Source organism: Hemiscyllium ocellatum, chromosome 7 (assembly GCF_020745735.1).
Source record: "Hemiscyllium ocellatum isolate sHemOce1 chromosome 7, sHemOce1.pat.X.cur, whole genome shotgun sequence".
NCBI classification, from domain to species: domain Eukaryota; kingdom Metazoa; phylum Chordata; class Chondrichthyes; order Orectolobiformes; family Hemiscylliidae; genus Hemiscyllium; species Hemiscyllium ocellatum.
In genome coordinates this window covers 99,511,470-99,539,092 of record NC_083407.1, presented here as the reverse complement: position 1 = coordinate 99,539,092, position 27,623 = coordinate 99,511,470, and the positions used below count along the sequence as shown (strand labels likewise).

The following is a 27,623-nucleotide window of genomic DNA, read 5'->3' as shown; positions in this document are numbered from 1 at the left end:
GTAGTATGAGAAATGAGGAACCCAAGTGTGACCCGAGAAATAAAACAGCCGCAGGATCCAATGAGCAATGATACTGCACCGAGAGCACTTGTACTTTCCACAGTCCACCTACAGTGCTGTGCCTATGGTGGTCCGAGATAGAGAATTCCCTGAATGTTGATCCTGGACTTAGCTGAGCCGAAACACACTGTATATGTGATCCTGTGTGTGTCAGTGAGAGAGAACTCACTGTATATGTGATCCTGAGTGTGTCAGTGAGAGAGACCTCACTGTATATGTGATCCTGTGTGTGTCAGTGATAGTGAACTCACTGTATATGTGATCCTGAGTGTGTCAGTGAGAGAGACCTCACTGTATATGTGATCCTGAGTGTGTCAGTGAGAGAGACCTCACTGTATATGTGATCCTGTGTGTGTCAGTGATAGTGAACTCACTGTATATGTGATCCTGAGTGTGTCAGTGAGAGAGACCTCACTGTATATGTGATTCTGAGTGTGTCAGTGAGAGAGACCTCACTGTATATGTGATCCTGTGTGTGTCAGTGATAGTGAACTCACTGTATATGTGATCCTGAGTGTGTCAGTGAGAGAGACCTCACTGTATATGTGATCCTGTGTGTGTCAGTGAGACAGAACTCACTGTATATGTTGTCCTGAGTGTGTCAGTGATAGTGAACTCACTGTATATGTGATCCTGAGTGTCAGTGAGAGAGAACTCACTGTATATGTGATTCTGTGTGTGTCAGTGATAGTGAACTCTCTGTATATGTGATCCTGTGTGTGTCAGTGAGGGAGAACTCACTGTATATGTGATCCTGAGTGTGTCAGTGAGAGAGAACTCACTGTATATGTGATTCTGTGTGTGTCAGTGATAGTGAACTCACTGTATATGTGATCCTAAGTGTGTCAGTGAGGGAGAACTCACTGTATATGTGATTCTGCATGTGTCAGTGATCATGAACTCACTGTATGTGTTATCCTGAGTGTGTCAGTGATAGTGAACTCACTGTATATGTGATCCTGAGTGTGTCAGTGCGAGAGAACTTACTGTATATGTGATCCTGAGTGTGTCAGTGATAGTGAACACACTGTATATGTGATCCTGTGTGTATCAGTGAGAGAGAACTTATTGTATATGTGATCCTGTGTGTGTCAGTGAGGGAGAATGCACTGTATATGTGATCCTGAGTGTGTCAGTGATAGTGAACTCACTGTATATGTGATTCTGAGTGTGTCAGTGCGAGAGAACTCACTGTATATGTGATCCTGTGTGTGTCAGTGAGACAGAACTCACTGTATATGTGATCCTGAGTGTGTCAGTGATAGTGAACTCACTGTATATGTTGTCCTGAGTGTGTCAGTGATAGTGAACTCACTGTATATGTGATCCTGAGTGTGTGTGAGTGAGAGAGAACTCACTGTATATGTGATCGTGAGTGTGTCAGGGAGAGAGAACTCACTGTATATGTGATTCTGTGTGTGTCAGTGATAGTGAACTCACTGTATATGTGATCCTGAGTGTGTCAGTGAGAGAGAATGCACTGTATATGTGGTCAAGAGTGTGGCCAAGATAAACAATCGCTGAATATTTGAATGTGAATGTTTTTGAAATAGAAAAAAAGCACTGATTATATGACTATGAATATGATCGCACTGACAATATCACTAGGTGTATGATTCTGAACATGAGCCATTGACTCCCCATGGACTGACACCCTTGAGCCCTTTATGAATGCCTTGTGTGGTTACTCAGGGATAAAATTCCCATTCTCTTCAGGGCCTTGTCCTTACAGAACTCAGTAATCACCTCCAGTTCCCTAAGGTTCACAGATACCCGTACTTGGGCAGTCCCAGTCAATATTGCTGCTCCGTCGGTGGCTGGAGCTTCAGTTGATTGGGACCATGCACTGCATCACCTTCGGCATTTAAAACCCTCCTTAAAATCAAGCTCTTGGTCACCTGACCTAATACCACATTGTGTCGTTCAGTGTCACACTTCGATCCTCCACGATAGGGTGAAGCACTTCGAAATGTTTTGTTACGAGGCTATGTAAACATAAGTTGTTGTTGAACCATGTATCTTTTGTAGGAAATACCGGTATTGAAGGGGCTGCGCAGAAATTTCACGGCTGTCTGTGTGGACGATACTGAGCTCCTGGTGGTGGACAAAGAGGACTTCTTTGAAAACAGACTTGATCAGGTGCTTGTAGAAGAATCTCATCGTCGTTTTATATTTTTCAGGTAGATTAATTCCTAACTTTTTTTTGTTGTTTGTTGATCATACATGATTTATTTCTCCTGAAAAGTTAGGGAAAGAATACCATTGTGCATTTGCTGATTATGCTGTATATCTTCTACATCTGATTTCTCTCATGGTTAGGCCAAAAACATAATCTTCTTCAAAGGCAGAACTATGTCAAGGGCAGAATGGCCTCCTCCTACTCCTGTTCCCTTTGATGTAATGTTCTTATTTGCCACTTACGATTTCTAATTGGACTGTTTGGAGCACAAACAGCACGTGATTGTTCTGGATGGAATATGTAGGTCGATCCTGTCTTTGATGGTAACATGATTTGGAAGAGCTGGTGTGGGACTGGGGTGTCCAAAGTTACAAATCACACAACACCAGGTTATAGTCCAATAGGTTCATTTGGAAGCACTAGCTTTCGGAGCGACGCTCCTTCATCAAGTGGTTACATCCGACAGGGTACCCTTCGTTGTTCAGTATTTCCCAGGAGCCACAAAACTACGCCATATTCTTCATGACCTGCAACACATTATCAATGAGGATGAGCACCTCACCAAGACCTTCCCCACACCTCCACTACTTGCCTTTAAACAACCGCCAAACCTCAAACAGATCATTGTTTGTAGCAAGCTGCCCGGCTCTCAGGACTACTCCATATAACCCTGTCACGGTAGGCCCTGCAAGACATGTCAGAGTGTGGGCATGGATACCACCATTACATGGATCACCTCCCACCTTGTACATGGCAGGTACCTATGTGACTCAGCCAACGTCGTCTATCGTATACGTTGCAGGCAAGGATGCCCTGAGGAATGGTACATTGGGGAAACTGAACAAAGGCTACGACAATGGATGAATGGGCACCGCACAACAATCAACAGACAGGAGGGTTCCCTCCCAGTTGGGGAACACTTCAGTGGTCCAGGACATTCAGCCTCGGACCTTCAGGTGACCATCCTCCAAGGCGGACTTCAGGACAGGCAGCAGCGAAAAGTGGCCGTGCAGAGGCTGATAGCCAAGTTCAGTACCCATAGGGAGGGCCTCAACTGGGACCTTGGGTTCATGTCACATTACAGGTGACCATTGCATTTTATACACACACACAGATACTCCTACACACACACACGCACACAGGCATTCCGACACGGACACAGACACACACAGGATTCCAATACACACACGTACTCTCTCTCACAGACACTCACAACTCCCCCCCCCACTTCAATGGTAAAGGTAGAGTGAGAGCTAGGCTGATTGCAGTGGGAAACAATTCTGTTGCAGCTAATGACTCACAGCACCTCCAGACAGCTCCATTTCCCAGCTGCTGGATTTGTTCTGAATCTGTTACATTTAGCACAGTGATTGTGCCAGACATTGGGGCGGAGTGTGTGTTACTTTAAAGCTGTTTTCTTCTCTTGTCTGTTGGAGACAGTGGCTCCATTTTATACAGTACAAATTGTAAGCACTTCTATCCAATTGGCCCTTAACATTCCCAGCTCTAAGGAGAGGCAAGGCCCTAATCCTGTAGTGTCCATGTCAGTAAAGAGTTTCATTCAGGACTGGAATGCAGTGCTCCAGCTAAGGCCCGATCAGTGCTCTGTGAATAATTAACATGACTCTCTTGCCGTACTCTGTATTTCTTTTCTAAAAAGCTAAGAGAGCTGCATATTTTTAACAACCTTCTCAATTTGTCCTGTCACTGTTAAAGACTTAAGCACCTCTACTCTGGAACATGCAGCTCTTTCAACCCTTCAAAGCTGTAGCCTGACTCTAATGGGCAGCACGGTGGCTCAGTGGTTAGCACTGCTGCCTCACAGCGCCAGGGACCTGAGTTCAATTCCTGCCTCAGGCAACTGTATGTGTGGAGTTTGCACATTCTCCCTGTGTCTAATTGGACTGTGGGTTTCCTCCCACAGTCCAAAGATGTGTGGGTCAGGTGAATTGGCCATGCTAAATTGCACCTAATGATAGGTGCATTAGTCAGAGGGAAATGGTCTGGGTGGGTTACTCTTCAGAGGGTCAGTGTGGACTTGTTGGGCTGAAGGGTCTGTTTCCACACTGTTAGGAATCTAACCTAATCTAATAATGTAACCTAGGAGAAAGTGAGAGCTGGAGACCAGAGTGGAAAAATGCAGCATCCGAGGAGCAGGCGAATCAATGCTTTGGGCATAAGCCCTTCTTCGGGAATGTAACCTCTCCTTCTTTGTCTTAAGCAAATCAAATCTCTTCTATGCTTCACATTACGCTTGTCTGCCTTGTGTCTGATGATTTTCTTCACCAGCCTGTCTCTGTCTCTCCCAAAGCCTGTCCCTACCCTCCTCATTGTTAACTTAGTGCCATTTTCAAACTCTCTCCTGTTTGTACCCACGCTTAGGTCATTATCCTAACCCTAACACTGTCGATCCAACATTAGCAGCAGCTGGAACACCAGCCCCATGGGGAACCTACCACACCCTCCTCTCCAAAATGACAAGCAACTGCTCAATACTATCCTTTGGTCTCTGTTACCCAACTCTCCATCCTCTCCAATACTTCAGCAAATTACTGAATCAAAATAGTCGAACAGGCCTCACAGAAGCAGATGCAATGGTGATTTTCAAAGAAAGGGGCTTAATGAATCCTCCAAGTGACATAATTGGCAGGACTACGGTGACAAAGCAGGAGACTGGGACTAAATGGATGGCTCGTTCAGTGGGCCAGAATGAGCCTTGATGGCCTGAATGGCCAGATTCCATGCTGCAGGATTCTTGATGCAGCCTCCACACGCTCGAAGGTTCTCCCAGTCTTTATAAGTCTCAGCCACTGGACCCTCTTGTTAAAGTTGTGTGGGTTGGTGCTGCTTCCTCTTTGGAGGATGTGCTTGTCCAAGATTGTTGACCCATGTGTAGATGTGTTGCATGCAGGATCCCACCTTCAGAAACAGGCCAGGCCTGAATTCCTACACAAGGGCTTTGTTTTGTATGATTCGACTCCTTGGGAGGATGTAAAAGGTTGCATGGCTCTGTTGTTGCAGGGGATTCACCCCTCAATCAACATCACAGTAAAACCTGATTGTCTGCTCATGACCCACTTCCAAGTACATACATTTGGAACGGGCGCCATTCAGCCCCTTGAGCTTGCTCTGCCATTTGACAAGATCAAGCCTCATCTGATTGTGACTCCTGGCTCCCAGTTTACCCTGTATAATACATCTCAAAATAGATGTAATGACCCTGGCTTCACTGTTCTCTTGGGAAGAGAATTCCTTAGACTTGAAAATCCTCTGAAGAGAAGAAATTCCACCTCATTCTATGATTTTTATGATCTCATCATAGGTGGGAGACCCATTGATTTCAACTGAATCCCCTGGTTCTACTCTCTGCCATAAGGGGGAGACATCCTTTGAGTATCTCCCCCGCCAGGTATCCTCCTGATCCTGTTTTGAGAACCATGATGGTGGAGGTGCCGGTGTTAGACTGGGGTGTCCAACGTTACAAATCACACAACACCTGGTCATAGTCCAACAGGTTTATTTGGAAGCTGTCGCTTTCAGAGCACCGCTTCTTCATCAGGTGGTTGTGGACCAGGATCATAAGACACAGAACTTATAGCAAAAGGTTACGGTGTCATGCAACTGAAATAAAATATCGAACAAACCTAGATTGTTGTTAAGCCTTTTAGAGTGGGTTGCAGGGTTTGGTTTATTAATATGTAAATCCCAGAACCTCTTTGAAGTCACATTCTCAAGATAACTGAAGGCTTTATATTAAAAAAAAGTGACATCTCAGCTCGGACAAGGCATTAAAAGTGTGAATTTAGAGTCTCTATCCCAATCTTAAGTCAGGCTGGTTCTAGTTCCAAAGTAGGACTTTATAAAATATTCCATGGATTGACTGTCTCCAGATTATTCGCTTGTTGAGCAAAATAGAAGGTTTCTGCGAATGCAAATTCATCCCATAGACATGTGTGTGTGTGAGTGTGTATGTATGAGAGGGAGAATGTGTGTGTGTGAGTGTGTATGAGAGGGAGAATGCGTGTGTGCGCGTGTATGAGAGAGAGAATGTGTGTGTGAGTGTATATGAGAGGGAGAATGTGTGTGTGTATGCGAGGGAGAATGTGTGTATGTGCGTGTATGAGAGGGAGAATATGTGTGTGTGTGCGTGTATGAGAGGGAGAATGTGTGTGTGTGTGAGTGTGAGTGCGCTTGGTAAAGTGTGTGTGTGTGAATGTGATGGAGTATAAACCTGTGAGAGGGTGTGTATGTGAATGTGAGTGTGGGGAATGTGTGTATTATGAGAGAGAGCGTGTGTAAGAGAAGGTCTGTGTGAATGTGTCAGTATGAAAGAGTGTGTGTGTAACTGTGCTTGTGTGTGTGTATGTGTGCTTGTGTCTGTGTGTGAGAGAGAGAGTGAAGAGTGCAATTGGGTCACCTGTAGTGTGAGATGAACCCAAGGTTCCAGTTGAAGCCATCCTCATGGGTACCGAACTTGGCTATCAGCCTCTGCTCGGCCACAAAAACATTGTTTCGCATCCCGAAGTCCACCTTGGAAAATGGTCACTTGAAGATCCAAATGTCCGTCCTTTGAAGTGGGAGGGAACACCTCTGTCTGGCAATTGTTGTGCGGTGTCCATTTATCTGTTGTCGTAGCGTCTGCTCAGTCTCGCTAATGTACCATGCCTCAGGGCATTCTTGCCATGCTGCCCAGCTCTATGACTCTGTAATAGCAGGCTGGTGGTGCTTGCCATCAATGGAGAGAAACAGAGTTAACATTTCATCAGAACTAAGGAAAGATAGAAAAGTGGGAAGTGGGGAAGGTTGGAAGAAAGGACAAAGGCGAATGTGTTTGGAGGCCTGAGGAATACATGTCATGGTCATCATTGCTAAGGCTAGCTTTCCTTTGCAGACCTATTTAATAACAGAGCTTGAATTCCATCACATGGATTTGGACCTGGCCCCAGATCAATGGCTTCCTCGTCTGGTGATATTACCATGTCACTATCACCTCCCCCGAAAATCTCTGCTTGCTCCTGACTGTGACTACGCTTCAGAAAAGTGCTTCGATGGCTGTAAAACACTTTTGAAAATCTGGGTGTCACAGAAACCATTATATAAGTGCAAGGCTTTCTTTCTGTTTTGTCATACATGGCATTGTTTGTTCCTTCAGATCGCTAAGCCTCCTGAACTCACTGCCTGACAGCTCCATTGAGACTCTTTCTGATTACTCAACCACAGAGGAGTTCCTGTACGGCCAGGTTATTCCCAATAATATGGACCAACTCATCTTCGTCATCAAGGTGACTTCCTAAATAAGAGGCATATCCCAGCCCTCACTTCATGACAAAGACATGATGCTGTACAGATCAAGGGGAAAAAAAAAGTTTTGCTCCCCGTTTTTTGCTGAGTTCTGCCATGTACAGAGGAACCGCGATTGTCTAAAGGACTCAATGGTAGAAGACAGAGGGTGGTGGTGGAGGATTGTTTTTCAGACTGGAGGCCAATGACCAGTGGAGTGCCACAAGGATTGGTGCTGGGTCCACAACCTTTCATCATTTATATAAATGATTTGGATGTGAGCATAAGAGGTACAGTTAGTAAGTTTGCATGTGACACCAAAATTGGAGGGGTAGTGGACAGCGAAGAGGGTTACCTCAGATTACAATGGGATGTTGACCAGATGGGCCAATGGGCTGAGAAGTGACAGGTGGAGTTTAATTTGGACAAATGTGAGGTGCTGCATTTTGGGAAAGCAAATCTTAGCAGGACTTATACACTTAATGGTAAGATCCTAGGGAGTTTTGCTGAACAAAGAGACCTTGGAGTGCAGGTTCATAACTCCTTGAAAGTGGAGTCGCAGGTAGATAGGATAGTGAAGAAGGTGTTTGGTATGCTTTCCTGTATTGGTCAGAGTATTGAGTACAGGAGTTGGGAGGTCATGTTGCGGCTATACAGGACATTGGTTAGGCCACTGTTGGAATATTGCATGCAATCTGGTCTGCTTCCTATCGGAAAGATGTTGTGAAACTCGAAAGGGTACAGAAAAGATTTACAAGGATGTTGCCAGGGTTGGAGGATTTGAGCTATAGGGAGAGGTTGAATAGTCTGGAGCTGTTTTCCCTGGAGCGTCGGAGACTGAGGGGTGACCTAATGGAGGTTTATAAAATCATGAGGAGCATGGATAGGATAAGCAGACAAAGTCTTTTCCCTGGGGTCGGGGAGTCCAGAACTAGAGGGCATAGGTTTAGGGTGAGAGGGGAAAGATATAAAAGAGATCTAAGGGCCAACTCTTTCAGGCAGAGAGTGGTACGTGTATGGAATGAGCTGCCAGAGGAAGTGATGGAGGCTGGTACAAATGCAACGTTTAAAAGGCATCTGAATGGCTATATAAATAGGAAGGGTTTGGAGGGATATGGGCCGGGTGCTGGCAGGTGGGACTAGATTGGGTTGGGATATCTGGTCGGCATGGACGGGTTGGATTGAAGGATCTGTTTCCATGCTGGACATCTTTATGACACGGGTGGGGAGTATTTTGGTCGGTTAATCGAATCCTGGATAATCGAATGCCAGATAGCATAGTTTTAGCCAAGCATCGGAGCCTTGCAATCTTGCCGGATAATCTGATATTCGGATAATCGAATTCCGGATAATCGAGGTTCCTCTGTGGTCGGAGCCCTCCTGGGCTGTGTTGGAGTATACTTCATATTTAGATCATAACCAAACATTAGAGCTTATTTTCAAAAATTAATGGTTTCTTGAAATTTATTTGATTAAATGTGTGATATATGTGATAATACTTGAATGCACACTTCAGTGATTATAATTGGAAGAATTTTGCTGGGCACATATGCACTGAAGTTGTGAGCACAGTCTTCAGATTGACTGTGCCATTGCAAGATCATTTCTACCTTATCACTGACACCTTTTACATATCTGTCTTACCCATGCAATGTGTTTGATGGCCCTTTTGCAACCTTGTACATTTTGCATGCTTGCCACTTTCAGTGCATCCTCTAAGTGTTGTTCAACATGGAAAAGATACGAGGGGCTGAGATTTACAAAATCTTACATGGATTCATGCAGTTTTTGAGCAAAATAAAATGTAATTCTGCAAGTACAAATTCCCCCACAAACTGAGTGTGGGGAGGGGGTAGGTATGAGTGTCTGTGAGAGAGTGTGTATGTGTATATGTGTGAGGGTGAGTGGAAAGGAGAATAAGTCTGTGAGAGGGTGTGTGTGTATGTAGGAGAGTCTGTGTGTGTGTGTGTGTGTGTGTGTGTGTGGTGGGGGGAGAGGTGGGTGAGAGAGACAGAGTTTATGTATGTGTGTGTCTCTCTCTAACCATGAACCTCTGTTTGCAGGGGTGTGTGTGTGTGTGTGTGTGTGTGTGTGTGTGTGTGTGTGTGTGTGTGTGTGTGTGTGTGTGTGTGTGGTGGGGGGAGAGGTGGGTGAGAGAGACAGAGTTTATGTATGTGTGTGTCTCTCTCTAACCATGAACCTCTGTTTGCAGGGGTGTGTGTGTGTGTGTGTGTGGTGGGGGTTAGGGGTGGGTGAGAGAGACAGAGTTTGTGTATGTGTGTGTCTCTCTAACCATGCCCCTCTGTTTGCAGGGCTGTGTGTGTGTGATATGTGTGTGTGTGTGTATGTGTGTGTCTCTCTAACTATGCCCCTCTGTTTGCAGGGGTGTGTGTGTGTGTGTGTGTGTATGTGTGTGTGTGTGTGTGTGTGTGTGTGTGTGTGTGTGTGTGTATGTGTGTGTCTCTCTAACCATGCCCCTCTGTTTGCAGGGGTGTGTGTGTGTGTGTGTGTGTGTGTGTGTGTATGTGTGTGTCTCTCTAACCATGCCCCTCTGTTTGCAGGGCCGATTTGTTGTCCTGCGATTGGTGGATCTCACCCAGTGCCCAAGCTATCACAGGTTCATTGTTCAGGAGTTGCCATTTTTGAAAAGCACCATTCAGCAACCAGAGTCTAGTGGTGAGTACCACAGAGTGTTAACCCCGTGGCAACTCCTTTAATGTAGGATCCTGCAAGCGTACAGCACAGGAGGAGGCTGTTTGGGCTATTGTGTCTGTACCAGTTAAACAATTCAGCCTAATCTCTACCTTTTAGGCCTTGCCTTTAACGTTTACGGGGTGGGTCGCTAATATACATCATCATGATATCTGCTGTTTCAGACTCATGTCACTGAGTAACTAAATGTAAAATTCCCCTGCACGTCTCACGTTGTCGTGTTGTTTTCAGCTCAGTTCAACTTAGTATAAGGAATGTACAATGTGTAATTTGCCGCCATTTTAGCGTCGACTCCCAACATCCTGTCTGATGCTTCTGAGTCACATGGTCACGTTGTCCATAGCGAGGGCTCATCAGCATCAACATGAGCTTCATCTGGAAGTATTGCCGCCATCTTTTAACATTCCCCTCAGTAATAGTCCCTGTCCTTACCTTATTCCCATTGTTTCTTAAAGGAGAGATTTCCCTGGTGTGAGTCGAATAGGTGACTCTCAGGTAGGGCTTTTACAGGCCCTATTCACCCATATTTACATTATTCTTAGAAAGACAAATTCCCCAATGTAAGTTGTTTAGGTATAAGTCACACTTTCTCGGTACGTTAACCCTGATGTGTATTGAGGAGGAACTCCTGTGCCACACTTCTGGAACCATGGCTGTTGACATCACATCAAGTTTCTGCCCTGACCAAATTCTTGTTGATGCACCATTGCATTGTTTAAGATAGACCATTTAACCATAGGGAGCCTCCCCTGTGAGAGAGTGATGAGGAATGTTTCCTATCTCAGAAGGTCATCCGTCTGTGTATCCCTCTGCCCAGGGAGCCAGGATGGTAAAGAGTTTTCAATGGCATGGCTTAAGAAGTCCCATTTCCTACAGTAGTGGGAGTGAGGGAAGAGTCAGAACTCGAGGCCATCAGGACATTTAACTGAAGCTAAACGGGGAGCACAAAATGTTTCTCATTGATGCTGTTCTCTCCGATTCATAGGGGTTTCGGCCATTTTCAGTATTCCATGGCTCAGTGGTTAGCACTGCTGCCTCAGTTGTTCGATTCCAGCCTCGGGCGACTGTCTGTGTGGAGTTTGCACGTTCTCCTCGTGTCTGCGCGGGTTTCCTCCGGGTGCTGCAGTTTACTCCCACTGATATGTATGTGTGTTGGCCATAGGAAAATGCCCATACTCTTCAGGGATGGGCAGGCTAAGTGGGTTAGCCATGGGATGTGCAGGGTTACAGGGATGGGGTAGTGGGGTGGGTATGGGTGGGATGATCTTCGGAGAGTCGGTGCAGACTCAATGGTTCAAATGGCCTCTTCCTGTACTGTAGGGATTCTATGATTTTGCGGGTAGATGGAGTTGGGGAATTGTGGGGACCAGATGGGGAGAGAGCCCATTTTTTTGTTTATTCTTTCATGAGGTGTGGGCATTGATGATTAGGCCAGTCTTTGTGCTGCCTGTCCCTAATTGCCCTTGACCTGAGTAGCTTGCTAGGCCATCACAGGGGGCAGTTAAGATCCACGCACATTGCTGTGGGCCTGGAGTCAAAAGTAGGCCAGGCCGGGGTAAGGACAGCACACTTTCTTCCCTGAAGGTTTTGTGAACCCACTGGGTTTGGTACCATAATTGATGTTATAATTACCCGTTACCCTGGCGAGATTTCATTTCCAGGTTTGTTCATTGAATTGGATTTCCACCAGTTGCCACGGTAATATTGGAACCTGAATGCCCCAGACTAAAAGCCTTTGTTTGGATCTTACAGCCCAGTGGCACTACCAGTTTTACCCCTCCTATCATGGGCCCCTTAGGTGCTGTAGGGTGTCTGTGTCCATACTCAGCCCCCAACCCAGTTTGCCATCCTGCAATTTGCTGGCAAAGGGCATGTTGCCTGGTACTCAGATGGGTTGACATTGCCAGGAGACAGAGCCGTTGTCAGAGATGACTGGCCTGGCACCCATAAGGGGATTGTCACATCGACCCAATGCCCCAGCACCGCATCCTGCCATCAGTCACTCGGGGAAGTTGTTGAAGGGAATCCCTGGATTTGTTGAAAGTCGGACAGCCGCAAGGGGTGGGGCTTCAGAGTCACTGGGGCTGCTTCGAGCTGTCACCCGTCTTTCTAACGAAGGCTAACATTTCTAAGTTGACAGACGATTCCTCAACCTGACTCTCAGAAGTGGGTCGACGCACAGAAGCTTGGATCGCAAAAGCTGGATCAAGACGCCCAGCACCTCGCCATCCTTAGTACGTCAACACGGGGCTTCCAGGGCCACGAAAGGCCTGAGTGCCTCTTCCTCAACTGTTTCTATTGCCTCCATCTCAGACATCTCTTCCAAATCACAGCAGTGGAAGACAAAGAGTCAATCACAGAAGTTTCTCAAAGTGAACAGGTACAAAGGGTGGCGCCGTTTAAAAATTCTTCCATGGCTGTGTCCAGTTGTCATTGGAGAAGGTGGTGCTGGAGCTGCCTTTTGGAACCACCTTAGTCAGTTAATGGAGATCCACCCGGGGTATCATTTCGAAAGGCAGTGCCAGGAATCTCACCCAGGACTCTGAAGGAACAGCGATACTATTACAGGTCGGGGCGGCATAATGTTTGAAGGGCATTTTGGTAGGTTGTGGTGTTCCCATGCATCTGCTGTCCCGTCCTCTTCCAGGTCTTAGAAAGTGCTATCTAAGGAATCTTATTGGTCTACTGGAATTCCTCTTGGAGATGGTAGACACCACTGCCATTGTGCATCGGTAGTGGAGGGAGGGGATGGTTAAGGTGGTGAAGTTTTGCATTTTGGTAAGGCAAACCAGGGCAATTAATGGAAGGACTCTGTTGCCGAACAGAGGGACCTAGAGGTGCAAGTTCATAGTTCCTTGAAAGTGGAGTCACAGGTAGACAGAGTAGTGAAGAAGACATTTGGTGTGCTTGTCTTCATTGGTCAGAGTATTGAGTAAAGGAGTTGGGAGGTCATGTTGCGGCTGGACAGAACATTGGTTAGGCCATTTTTAGAATTCTGCCTACAGTTCTGGTCTCCCTGCTACAGGATGGATGTTGTGAAGCTGGAAAGGGGTCAGAGAAGATTTACAAGGATGGTGCTAGGGTTGGAGGATTTGAGCTATAGGGAGAGGTTAAATAGGCTGGGGCTGTTTTCCCTGGAGCATCGGAGGCTGAGGGGTGGACCTTATAGAGGTTTATAAAACTATGATATTTTCCGCAGGGTTGGGGAGTCCAAAACTAGATGGCAGAGGGTTATTGTGAGAGGGGTTAGATTTAAAAGGAACCTAAGGGACAACTTTTTCATGCAGAGGGTAGTATGTGAATGGAACGAGCTGCCAGAGGAAGTGGTGGAGGTGGGTACAATTATAAAGGCATCTAGGTGGGTATATGAATAGGAAGGGTTTAGAGGGATATGGGCCAAGTGCTAGCGATTGGGACCAGATTAATTTAGGATATCAGGTTGGCATGGACGAGTTGGACCAAAGGATCTGTTTTCACGCTGTGTGACTCTATGATTCTCTGACAACAACCTGTGTTTATATCGCACTGTTAACATAGTAAAACAATCCAAGGCACCTCGCAGGAGCATTATCAATCAAAAAGTCAGCTCTGGGCAACTTAAGGAGAGTTCAGGATAGGCAGCCAGTGGCTTTGTCGAAGAATTCTGAAGTGCATCCTCAAGAAAGAGCCTGCGTCCAGGGGACAGAGAGGATTAGGGAGATAGTTTAGGAGTATAGGTCCTTGGTTACTGAAGTGTTGGCCGTGAACGTGGGATTTAAAGGAAATTCAGGAAAGTTAGGGGGCCAGAAGTGTAGGATCCCTGAGATCCTGGAGAGGTGGTACGGCTAGAGCAGGAGAGACCATGGATGGATTTGCAAACAAGGACAAAAGGTTTTAAACTGCAGGAATATTGATGTTTGCAAATGGGAGTGAATGAACCAGTAGGCGTGGGAAATGTTAGGTTTTCTGGGCCAGCCGTTTGAACAAATGGAAAACACGCTACAGCATAGAATAACGATCAGTTTTGCCCTTGAATACCGTCTTCAATATTCCTTCACCTTGACTTGTATGGAACAGGAAATTGGATGGAGTGTTGACCCATGACCCTTGTCAGCCTCTTCCTGCTCCAAACATGGAGCAGACCCTCCCCTCACGCAGCCCCATCCAGGTGTGAGCAATTACAGCAAAACTGTAATTAATCAATTAATCTAAAGAAATATAACAATTTACTGGCCTTCATTTTTCCTTCCTACATTACAACAGTAACCATATATGAAAAGTGGGTTAGAATGTCCTGAGATTGGAAAAAGGTTTATTCTCTCCTTTGACCTGGAGACCTGTCTTTATAAATACCAGTGTGTTTTTCTCATAGTCTTCCCAGTTCTCATTCTTTCAGCATTTCACACCAGTTAGTGAGCTCTTTCTACCTTTATTCTTTCAACATTTCACACCAGTTAGTGAGCCCTAGTCTAACGACTGGATTACATTTTTTGCTCTGAAACCACGTTGGGTCTTTTTGAACAGCTGTTTCTTGGTGCTGTCAAGCCTTTGAGTCCTCATGACGTTGGTAAGCACATTCACACAAAAAGTGCAGTGTGGACATGAGTCTAGGACACTGACATGGCCAAAGCAGGAGTGATTGACTGAGGCTGACATTGAAAGACTTGGTTTTCTTCAGAAGTGTCGAGACTTGCAGGAGCATGTGTTTCCGAGTAAGCACAGCACCCAGGCCTAGTCCCGTGAGATGATTCATTGCAAAGGCTTTCACAAAGAAAGAAAGACCTGCATTTCCCCATTTGCACGCTTTGGGACCTGCGTTCACCACAAAGTGCCCGGCAATCAGTGAAGTGCTTCTCTAAAGTGTGGCCACCGCTCAAATCTGTGAAACTCCTCTGCCTTCTCTCCCCGTCCAATCCCACCCACACTTTCCCAGTCATGCTCATAGCAGAATACACAAATGTATGTATAATACAGCCTCAGGGCTCCTGAGGAGAAATGCACCAACTCCTGGCTGAATGAAAGGTCAGCATGTTCAAAGACTGTGAAGCAAAGGGAACCCCAGCCATTTGTACCTGATCAGGAGACCATGAACAAGTGGGTATTATCACCGGACTGATAATCCAGAGGCTCAGGCTGGTACTTTGGGAGCATGGGTTCATAACTCCACAGTGGCAAAATTTACATTTAACTATTAATCACCTTTTTTAAAATCTGGAATGAGAAGCCAAGTGTCAGTCATTGTAACCATGAGCTGGAAACGTGTTGCTGGAAAAGCGCAGCAGGTCAGGCAGCATCCAAGGAGCAGGAGAATCGACGTTTCGGGCATGAGCCCTTCTTCAGGCTTTTCCAGCAACACATTTTCAGCTCTGATCTCCAGCATCTGCAGACCTCACTTTCTCCTAGAACATTGTAACCATGAAGCCAGCATTAATTGTCCCAAGGACACTAATTTCCTTCAGGGGAGGAAATCTGCTACCGCTTTCCATTCTGGCCTACATGTGACCCCCGACCCACAGCCTTGCTGTGGGTTTTTAACAACTGTCTGATTTGGTTTCATAAGTTGTTCAAGGGCAGTTCAGGGTGGGCAACAAATGTTGGTCTTGCCAGTAATGCCTGAGACCCTTTGAATGTCAGTGTTGGTTTTGAGTTAAGGGGATGGCATTAACTTGGGTGTTGTGGCTGCATTCTCCTGCTCAGCCTGTAGAACAGTAACAAACTCGCTTTACATGAGTGGTCTTCAAGACAAGGACAGAAAGTAGAGTGTAAAAAAGACGTGGTGTACTCCATCACCAGGGGACGTCCCTGTGCCCTGTACAAACATTTGAGGGAATCACTTAGGAATGTGGCAATGGCAATGGCAAAAGGTCAAAGTCTCTGCCTTTTGTCTATTTTTAAATATTATCCAGCTTATAAATTATTTTTAGTCAAATAGTTCAGCCAGACCTCCAAGCAGTCCTTGAACAAACTCCTTGGCCCCACGTTCAGGCTGTTAGTGCAAGTGTCCTCACTCCTGGTTATACAACGACAGATGAGTCATTGACTCTGTTCCAAATCTTTAACCAGCTTCTGCCAAATCGCTCTGAAGTATCAATCAGTACCTACCTAAGCATTTTGTTGTACCTTGTACAGTGTAAGAGTGAACTGCCTAACTCATGGCTGGGTTTAAACAGACAGCGGGAATATAGGCAGTGCTGTTGGGTTAGTAGGATGTGGTGTTCCCCGCAGATCTGCACGGGGCCCTCAATACTCCATCTTACTTCCTTAAGCCTTGAATGAGGCATAGTTGTAAATTATCCTTGGCACATCCAAGTTCACAGATCACAGGAAGCCTGGCTGGACTGTAGGTTGAGTGGATGGGAGAAGGCAGGTATCATTTTGGAATGGTTATAGCATAGAAGCAGAACTTCCTGCCCATCATGTCTGAGGTGGATCTCTTGCCTGTATTGTTTCTGCCAGATGATTATCAACTTCCCAACAGGTTGTAGACATTAAATGGGTAAAACAATGGCAGAGGGAATTCAACACGGCAAAGTAAACCACTTTGGATCTGTGAAGGACAAACATGAATCTCTTCCTAACAGTGAGTGACTAGCCTTTGGAGGAACAAAGGGATTGAGGTGCCCATATACGTGGATGACTCCAATCTAACATGATTTGGAGGTGCTGGTGTTAGACTGGGGTGGACAAAGTTAAAAATCACATAATACCAGGTTATAGTCCAACAGGTTTAGATTAGATTAGATTACTTACAATGTGGAAACAGGCCCTTCGGCCCAACAAGTCCACACCGACCCGCCGAAGCGCAACCCACCCAGACCCCTACATTTACCCCTTACCTAACACTATGGGCAATTTAGCATGGCCAATTCACCTGACCTGCACATCTTTGGACTGTGGGAGGAAACCGGAGCACCCGGAGGAAACCCACGCAGACACGGGGAGAACGTGCAAACTCCACACAGTCAGTCGCCTGAGTCGGGAATTGAACCCGGGTCTCAGGCGCTGAGAGACAGCAGTGCTAACCACTGTGCCACCGTGCCACCCACAGCACATCTCCTTCCTCAGTGCCTGCCTACAGAACCGACAGATCCCACATGGACTCCGGTCTACAGTCAGATCAACACAATATGGATCTGAACAGGACACCTAGTACCTACTCCAAATCCAAAACCTCCAGAAACAGCTGTCCTTCTTGATCCTCCCCTCCACACTCGCAGCCATGAGCTGCCACCTACTCTCTCTACAATCAGTCCCTGTCCCAGCTCAGGGCCACACTCTCTCAGAACTGCAAAGGACGCCTGCTGTTTCACATCCTCAGAAGAATTCACACACTTAACAAATGATTTTTCTGCATCACATCAGACATCAAAAACTGTAAGTACTACAAACGTCCAAGTACCCACCTCAATGGTCGGGATTCCCGACCATTCCAGAAGCTTTTCCCGGCCTCCGGAACTGCTCGGTCGCCATCAGCCACACGGCGGCTCCAGCCACCACCACTCCGGTGAACGATGACGTCACTTCCGCCCCCACCAGTGTAAGATCCACTGCCACCAAAACCAACATGAGGCCCAACCAGAACATCACTTCCACCCCCTGTTGTTGCCGCTGCCGCAGCCAGTTCCACTCCCACTGACACCACCCACGTGAACGCCACCGACCGAATCGCCTCCGACACACGTTATGCCACTTTCGCCCCCCGCGGATCCCACAGTCACCACTCCCCCGCCCCCCACCGACGCCCAGGGTGAATGTCACTTCTGTAAATGACATCACCCCTGTTCCCCCCCACTGGCACTCCCATTACAGTTAGAGTCTCCACCCCCACTCCCAGCTGCAGCCCTACACCAGGTCCTAGCTCCCAGCCCTGCCATTCCCCCAGACATCCCCCTCACTGAGGACAAACTAACAGTCCTCAGCAAAGGCCTTACCTTCATCCCCCTCCGCTACCAGATCAACGGATTCAACATGCGTTGTGACATCGAATGTTTCTTCCGCTGCCTCTGTCTCCGGGCTTACTTTTTCCATCAAGACAACCCCCCACCTTCTGAGGACCCCTTCTCACTTGCAGTGCTCTTCAGAGACACCCGTACTAACCAACCCCACCGTCCTGTGGCTCAACACTTCAACTCCCCCTCCCACTCCACCAAGGACATGCAGGTCCTGGGCCTCCTCCATCACCAAACCTACCCACCTGACGCCTGGAGGAAGAACGCTACACCCTCCGCCTCAGGACCCTCCAACCACATGGCATCAATGTGGACTGGACTTCACCAGTTTCCTCATTTCCCCTTCCCCCCACCTTATCCCAGTTCCAACCTTCCAACTCTGCACTGCCTTAATGACCTGTCCATCCCTGGCCCACAATCCTCATTCCTGATGAAGGGCTCTTGCCCGAAACGCCGATTCTCCTGCTCCTTGGATGCTGCCTGATCTGCTGTGCTTTTCCAGCGCCACACTCTCGACTCTGATCTCCAGCATCCGCAGCCCTCACTTTCTCCAGGTTTATTTGGAAGCACTAGCTTTCGAAGTGCTATTTCTTCATAACCACCTGTTGAAGGAGCAGCACTCTGAAAGCTAGTGCTTCCAAGTAAACCTTTTGGAATATATCCTGGTGTTGTGTGATTTTTTTTAACCAAATCTAACACAAAGATGCAAAGTGTACTGAATAAAGCGAGTGGATTGTTCTATCTTGAAGGGTTTGAAAGGTGAGGAATTGGTGTTTAATTTATACAGAACCTTGGCCAGACTGCCTCTGGAGTACCATATATGATTCTGGTCGTCATATTGCCAGGCAGGATCTAGAGACCTGGGAGAGAGGTCCATGCAAGTACACTACAATTAAATCTGGGCTCCCTCCTCCCTACCTTTTATCTTAGCCTGCTGGACACACTTTCCTCATTCCTGAAGAAGGGCTTATGCCCAAAATGTCGATTCTCCTGCTCCTTGGATGCTGCCTGACCTGCTGCACTTTTCCAGCAACACACTTTCAGCTCTGATCTCCAGCAGCTGCAGTCCTCACTTTCTCCTTAAACATTTAAAGTCCAAGAATAGGCTTCCTGAATTTGACTTTAATTCACTTAAGTGTAGGTTAAGGGGTAATCTAACTTTCAATATAATTTATGGGACAGATAGCCAGAAACTATTACCCCTGATGTGTAAAAACCTAAAGAACGGTGGGTGCTGTAAATCAGAAACAAAAGCAGAAGTTGCTGGAAAAGCTCAGCAGGTCTGGCAGCATCTGTGGAGAGAAATCAGAGTAACGTTTCAGGATTCGGTGACCTCCTGATTTCTCTTCAGAGATGCTGCCAGACCTGCTGAGCCCTTCAGATGTCTGTTGGGGGCGGGGATCCAGAGCCAAAGGGCATAAAACATAAAATTACAAAATTTAGGACTGACATTAGAAAGCACACAAGTGGTGAAAATCTGAACTCGATTCCCCAAAAACCCCACAAACATTGGGTCAGTAGCAGTTTTCACGGTTTGAGATTGATACACGTGGAGCAAAGGGAAGTAAATGGAGTTAAAGTATTGATCACCCAAAATCCAGTTGAATGAGAAAACCCACCCAATGGGCTGTTCCTATTCCCATTTCCCTCCTGGTCATTGAGTGTTATAAACATAGAAATACAATTCAGGAAATAATTGGTCAGGTCGGATGATGTGGTGATCAAGAAATTGCAGTCGATGACTCCATAGATCGAAGCATTTTAAACGTGCAGAATATTCCCTACTTAAACTATTTCTGTGTGTTTGCAGTGCCATCAGTACATCAAGGTTGGAAGACAGTTCACACTTACACCGGAAAACTTCAAGAAAACAGTTGATTCCCAAAGCCCTGTCCGTTGCTGTTTACATGAAGATAGATTCAGTTCTGCCAGGGGAAGTATTTGTAAGTTGTTACTGTAGAAGTGTCACTTTGAAAGTCTGATTTGAGATATCTGATAAATAAAGGAATGGAAGTTTGCACTGCACCCTTTCTCAAACCGAGAGTGTAAGATAACATTGAGCAGTGCTGAGGTACAATAATATTACATCTACAATTTTGGCCATTTCCCTGCAGTTGGTCCATTGTAGGTTTGAAAATTGTACTTACCAGCCCCGTATCAAAGTAAAGGTACACTGGCATTGGAGGCAGTCCAGGGAAGGTTTCACGAGGCTTATCCTGGATGTGGGGGTCTCTCTTACGAGGAGAGGTTGAATAGATTGAGTCTGGACTCACTGGAGTTTCGAAGAATGAGAGGAGACTTTATTGAGACATACAAGATTCTTATTGGAGTTGACAGAGTTGTTATGGTGAGGTTATTTCCCCTTGTGAAGGGCATATGCCCGAAACATCAACTCCTGCTCCTCGGATGCTGCCTGACCTGCTGTGCTTTTCCAGCGCCACACGTTTTGACTCTGTTTCCCCTTGTGGGAGGGTTCAGGACCAGAAGACATTATCTCAGAGTGCAAGGTCTCCCAGTTAAGACAGGGATGAGGAGGGATTCTTTCTCTGAGGATAGTGAATCTGGAATCCTTTACCATGGAGGGCTGTTAAAGCTGAGTCTTGAAGCTGAGATAGACAGATCTTTAATCAGTAAGGGAATCAAAGGTTCTGGGGACAAGGCAGGAAGTGGAGTTGAGAATGATCAGACCAACTCTCATTGAATGGTAGGGCAGAGTTGATGGGCTGAGTGGCCTGTGTCTGCTCCAAATCTTATTCTTAGATCTTGTTCTAGCCTGCCAATGGGACAGAATATACTCAGGGAGGGTGAGGGTGGTGATGTAAGGTCTGATTGTGTCAGGTTGTTGCTTGACTACTCTGTGAGGTATCTCTCCCCAGTTTTGATAGAACTCTCCCATTGATAGTCAGGAGGACATCTGAGTGTTAACTGGACTGACTATGTCTTTGTCAGTGTGATACAAAGGAGTAGCTTTCTAGCCATCTCAAAGGGCTGTTCAGAATGAACTACACTCATTTGGACTTGAACATTGGTTAGGTTATTGGAGGAAATCATGGTTTGTCTTTCTGCACTGACTGCCTATGGGCTGAATGGCCTACTTCCACAATGTAGGGAGTCTGTGATTCTATGTGAACCACCAGAACAGATAAGCTTGGGATGATAACAGTGTTTCACCTGAATGTTGTTCTGGAAGTGTCAGTCCAGATATTGGTGGGAGTGGGGCTTGAACCTGCTAACTTCTGAACTGACAAGAGCCATGTGGAAGGTCCATGAGGCATTAGATTAAAACAAATGGAAGTAGAGGTGGGCCATTCTGCCCACTGACCCTGCTCTACCATTGGCTGATCTGATATGACTCCACTTTCCTGCCTGCTTCCCCCCCCCCCAAATTACCCCTTGTAGGTCCTATCCATCAAAATCTGTCTGCCTGAGCCTTAAATACACTCAACGACCGATGCACTAACAAACCACATCTCCATTTTAAGTAAGAGGCCTCTTTTTCTTTGAAACAGAGCCCCCTCCTGGAGATTTCCTCTCAGCAGCCACCCTCAGAATCTCTTTCATATCATTTTGGTCACCTCTTGTTCTCCTCAACTCAAATTGAACCCCCTCAACCTTTCTTCCTAAGACCTTCAACCCAGGAATCAGCCCTCATGAACAGCCTTAGTACTGCCTCCAAAACAAGAATATTCCTCCATGGATAAAGAAACCAGGAGCGTGCACGGTGCTCCAGCTGACCAATGCTGAAGCAACCCAGAAGGACACATCTCACAAGATGTACCTCCCCCGCTTTGAAAAACTGTACAGCTTCTTACTGAGGTAAATGTCTAAGACCATGGGTCATGGCGTGAGGTAGCCTGATCATTATCCAAGTTCGACCACTTCCTGCTCAGGGCTTTGTTTGAGATATTGATTCTTTGGCATTCTCTCATGAATGAGTTTAACATAGCATTGAAGAAGTATTCACATGTGCATTTGGATGTCAAGGCACACAAGTCTACGGGGGTAGTGGCTGGAAAATGGGATTAACATAGTTAGATACTTGTTTTCGGGTTGGCTCAGACTCAATGGGCCAAAGAGCCTTTTTCTGTGCTAGAAATGTTGCCATAGTCATGCCAGACCGTGGGGCGGCTCTCTCATTAAAGAGACGATGGTCTTTTCCCTGGAGTGGCAGAGTTCAAAACTAGAGGGTGTGGGTTTAAGGCGAGAGGGAAAAGAGACCTAAGGGCCAACTTTCTCACATGGAGGGTGGTGTGTGTATGGAATGAACTGCCAGAGGAAATGGTGGAGTTGGGTGCAATTACAACATTTAAAAGACATTTGGGCAGGTACATGGATAGGAAATGTTTAGAGTGATATGGGCCAAACACAGAAAAATGGGCCTAGTTCAATTTAGGAAACGGGGATCGGCATAGATGAGTTTAGCCGAAGGGTTTGTTTCCATGCTGTATGACTCAATGACTATATAATCTGAGGGTCTCTAACTTCAGGTGTGAGAGAGGTTGAGAAAGAGATTTCTTTGTGGTAACCTCAGCCAATGTGGGAAGACCTTGATGACTAATGGTGTAATGTTGAGTTGGAGAAGTTGGAAGGGTCTTGACCAGATGGGCCAATGAGCTGAGGAGTGGCATATGGAGTTTAATTCAGATAAATGCGAGATGCTGCATTTTGGGAAATCAAATCTTAGCAAGACTTATACACTTAATGGTAAGGTCCAAGGGAGTGTTGCTGAACAAAGAGACCTTGGAGTGTAGGTTCATAGCTCCTTGAAAGTGGAGTTACAGTTAGATACGATAGTGAAGAAGGCGTTTGGTATACTTTCCTTTATTGGTCAGAGTATTGAGTACAGGAGTTGGGAGATCATGTTGCGGCTGTACAGGTTAGGCCACTGTTGGAATATTGTGTGCAATCCTGGTCTCCTTCCTATCGGAAAGAAGTTGTGAAACTTGAAAGGGTTCAGAAAGAATTTACAAGGATGTTGCCAGAGTTGGAGGATTTGAGTGACAGGGAGAGGCTGAACAGGCTGGGACTGTTTTCCCTGGAGCGTCGGAGGCTGAGGGGTGACCTTATAGAGGTTTACAAAATCATGAGGGTCATGGATAAGGTAAGTAGCCAAAGTCTTTTCCCTGGGGTCGGGGAGTCCAGAACTAGAGGGCATAGGTTTAGGGTGAGAGGGTAAAGATATAAAAGAGACCAAAGGGGCAACATTTTCACACAGAGGGTGGTGCTGCCAGAGGAAGTGGTGGAGGTCGGTACAATTGCAACATTTAAGAAGCATTTGGATGGGTATATGAATAGGAAGGGTTTGGAGGGATATGGGCCAGGTGCTGGCAGGTGGAACTAGATTGGGTTGGAATATCTGGTCGGCATGGACAGGTTGGACCGAAGGGTCTGTTTCCGTGCTGTACATCTCTATGACTCTGTAAATACTGAGCTTCATGGTCCTCCAGTATATGTGATTGAGAATCCAGTTGTCTGGGAGTGCTGTAACAGCTTTGAGTCTGTGTACAGGGGCTGCGGCAATACTTTGTGGCCAATAACCTCAAGGACAAGAGAATCTTCAGCATCAAGAGCCAAGGCACAACGATTGTTCGGATCGACATGCAGACCTTTGCAGCACTGATGGACCAGCAAACCCTGCAAAAAGTGAGGAAGCTGCAGTCTGTCTATCCAAGGTGAGTCACACCCCAAGGGGTTGGAACACTGAGGCTGATCACAAACCTGTCATTAGGTGTGTGTGCACTCTTTGGGGCTACATCATGGAATGGCTTGACACAACAGAACCCAAACACGTCTGAGTGCCCAGATGGCAAACACCAAACCCTGAGCTTGCCACCTTCAGGCAGTGTAAAGCCAAGTGTGGTCCCACTGTTTAGCTCTTGGACACAAGGGTTTGTCTTCTCTCACTCTCTCTCTCCCTTTGTTAGAAATTGGACATAGACCTCACTCCATTAAATTACGGAAAATGTGGGAATGGGAGGATATTTTTCAAGACCTTTAGCCTGCTGCAGCCTTCAACAAGACCATCGTAGATCTGTCCCAACTCCATTTCCCTGCCTTAGTTCCAGAGCCAGTCTTTGTCCAGCAAAAGAACTGCTAAATCTGACATTTTCAAAGTTGCGGAAAATCGATGGTTGACCACTTACCATTGAGACCAAAACTGGAGTTTGTGGATGTAATGCAGTCACACAATAAATTCAGGAGTGAGTGTGGTAGAAATGGCTTTGCATGGACAGTGTTTGGAACGTGATCATTGTTCCCTTTGGGAGGGATTGAGGAGGATAGCAAATATGTCTTTAAGGAAAAGCATTCCAGGGAGGAAGGAACTGGACTAAAACCAGAAAATGTGTTGGAAATTCTTGTCAAGTCAGTCTGCATCCATGGGAGAGAAGGTAAGATTTACAACGTTATCAGAACTGGATAAAGTTGGAGATGAGAATACAGAGGGTGAGGATGGAAGAAGGTTATTGGGAGCTGATAGACTCATTCCCACGGGGTCAAAGAGAATGGGGATGAGGAAAGAAAATACAAAACAAAACATATGCCAAAAGTATGTTCGCAGCTGACTGAAAGGAGAAATTTTTTTTCTTAAATCATGCAAAGAGAAGGAAGCAGAATAGGGAGACAAAGTTTATTCGCTGAAAACATCTCTAATGCTTTCCAGTTCAGATGAAAGATGAATCTGGTTTCTCTCTCCACAGACTGTCCTGAGCATTTGCAGCATTTTCTGATTTTATTCCAGATCTTTCTGTGGGTGGCACGGTGGCACAGTGATTAGCACTGCTATCTCACAGCGCCTGAGACCCGGGTTCAATTCCCGACTCAGGCGACTGACTGTGTGGTGATTGCACATTCTCCCCGTGTCTGCGTGGGTTTCCTCCCACAGTCCAAAGATGTGCAGGTTAGGTGATTTGGCCATGCTAAATTGCCTGTAGTGTTAGGTAAGGGGTAAATGTAGGGGTGTGGGTGGGTTGCACTTCGGCGGGTCGGTGTGGACTTGTTGGGCCGAAGGGCCTGTTTCCACACTGTAAGTAATCTAATCTAATCTAATCTTCAGCATCGGCAGCATTCTGCTTTTCGAGAAGGATTTAGGGTCAGCAGGGTCAAGTGAAGATGGATGCAAGCAACTTGACTGGGCAGAAACACATGGATCTGTTGTATGTCAATCCTATGTCATTGTTTACAGCATTTTGCTGGCAGGAATTCTGGATTTACACCATTCTCCCTTGTAAGGATGAAGGGATTCAACACAGCAGTTCTCTTTTAACAAGTACAAGTACAAGGACGTCATACTCTGTGTTCTTGACTGTGCTGTGATGCTAATGGTACCAGCTTGTGTTTGGCTGCCATGATGCTCAGATGGTAATTAGGTGCAAGTTACATGAGCAAGTTAGACACTGTTACTCAGATTTATTGGATAAAGGCCTTTACCCAACAGGAATTGCCCTCACCTTATAGCATCTTAAGATACTTAGCCTTTGCCCACCCAAATGCTTATGACATTATCAGATTGGGTGGAGCTTAATGCAACCTTTAACCTTTACCCTTTCAGAACCATTGCCTTATCTAACACCAATTAGTGTCATTGTAGCTCTATGTCCTCTGTCATGGTCAATAACAGCTGTTTCTCTCTCTCTTATTTTAAAGTGATGATGAGCTCTGTGACCTCTTTATCAAAAATAATTACTGGAAAATCTTTAAAAGGAATATGATCTCCAAACTTACCTGCAAGCCTCAGCGCTTCTCGCCTTCAGGCCAGGTAGCAGAGTCTGGCCAAGGGGAGGACATATACGAGATTGACAAGACCGGCATCCTGAACCTTCCAGAAATCTCCAGCAATCGAAACATGCTTTTCTCAAAGCCGTCCTATTATGTTGCCCCCGTTATCAGAACAAGGGAAGATGGTAGCAGCCCAATGCCAAAGCTGGACCTCCAACTCATTCATGGAATTGCCAAGCTTCCATCCAGTATAGCCAATCTGCTGTACTGAGCACACCAAAGCCCTTCCTTTGCTGCCCTTTAACAGCCAAGCATCTCAATCTGATGGCCTAATGGATTTCCAACCATTTCATTTATGTTTCTATTTCCTCATTGCACCAATTTCCAACCAGTTGTCCTGTCCCATTTTGTTCTTTCCCATACTTGGATCATTTATATTTGTTCATTCCCTCCTCGATGACCAACACCACATAAAGTGAGATTTCATCTCTCCCAGTTAGGGATCTTATGAAAGATTGATTGTCATAAAAGCACAGTGTCATGAAAATCGAATGCCATACCAACCCAATGCTATAAAAACCCGATGTGATATAGAGACTCAGTGTGATAAACCTCTGTATGACCGAGTTCTGACAAAGTCACAATGTTATTGATGTGGAAAAGACTCAAAATAATAAAGACCCCAATGTGATGGCGACCCAATGTTTTAAAGGTCGATGTGATACTCAATGTGATGGAGACCCGAAATGAAGAAGACTCAATGTGACCCGATGTGTTCAAAACTCCATTTGATAAAGACTCAATATTTTAAATATTGATGTGATATTTGATGTGATAAAGAGTCAAAGTAACGGAGACTCAATGCAATAAAGACCAATGGGAAAGAGACTCAGTATGATAACGATTCAATGCGACAAAGATTTGATGTAGTAAAATCTCGATGTAAGAAGGACTTGATGCAATAAAGACCCGATGTGACAAAGACTCAATGTGATAAAAATGCAATGTGCTACCGACATTGTGTCCGACATGTTGGAACAGTGTGGTGTGGTTTTGCTGCTGAATTACCCTGCTACCATTATAGTTGAAAGGTGTGGTGCTGGAAAAGCACAGCAGGTCAGGCAGCATCTGAGGAGCAGGAGAATCGATGTTTCGGGCAAAAGAGTTTCATCAAGAATGTAGGGGAGGGGGAAGGCGGAATGAGAGATAAATAAGAGGGTGGAGTGAAGCTGGGGTGGGGGGAAGATAGCTGTGAAGAGTTGGTGATAGGTTGGAGAGCAGGGTAGAGCGGACACGTGGGAAACAAGATGGGCAGGTAGGACAGGTCAAGAGGGTGGTGCTGAGTTGGAAAGTTGGATCTGGGTTGAAGTGGTGGGAGGGAAGATGAGGAAACTGGTGAAGTCGATGTTGATGCCATGTGGTTGGAGGGTCCCAAGGCAGGAGATGAGGTGTTCATCCTCCAGGCATCAGGTGGCTTGGATTTCATGATGGAGGAGGCCCAGGACTTGTATGTTCTTAGCGGAATGGGAGGGGGAGTTGAAGTGGTTGGCCGTAGGGAAGTGGGTGTGTCCCAGAGATGTAGCTGGAAATGTTCGTCGAATTGGCATCCTGTCTCCCCAGTGTAGAGGAGACCACATCGAGAGCAACAGACACAATAGATGAGGATGTGCAGATAATTTCTGCCAGCTGTGGAAGGATCCTTTGGGGCCTTGGATAGAAGTGAAGGGGGAGAGGTGGGCACAGGTTTT

The 27,623-nt window shown here is 46.2% G+C and overlaps 1 protein-coding gene across 1 annotated transcript in view; it reads left to right on the top strand.

Annotated features, from left to right (window-relative positions):
* Positions 1-26,146, top strand: part of LOC132817653 (cyclic nucleotide-binding domain-containing protein 2-like) — a 60,291-nt gene extending 34,145 nt beyond the window's left edge. Inside the window, exons 7-14 of the mRNA XM_060828153.1 lie at positions 2,089-2,240; positions 7,392-7,521; positions 12,396-12,611; positions 14,735-14,777; positions 17,573-17,714; positions 19,970-20,102; positions 23,668-23,831; positions 25,804-26,146. Coding sequence (XP_060684136.1) covers positions 2,089-2,240; positions 7,392-7,521; positions 12,396-12,611; positions 14,735-14,777; positions 17,573-17,714; positions 19,970-20,102; positions 23,668-23,831; positions 25,804-26,146 — 1,323 coding nt within the window. The remainder of the gene's footprint in view (positions 1-2,088; positions 2,241-7,391; positions 7,522-12,395; positions 12,612-14,734; positions 14,778-17,572; positions 17,715-19,969; positions 20,103-23,667; positions 23,832-25,803) is intronic.
* Positions 26,147-27,623: the final 1,477 nt, after the last annotated feature.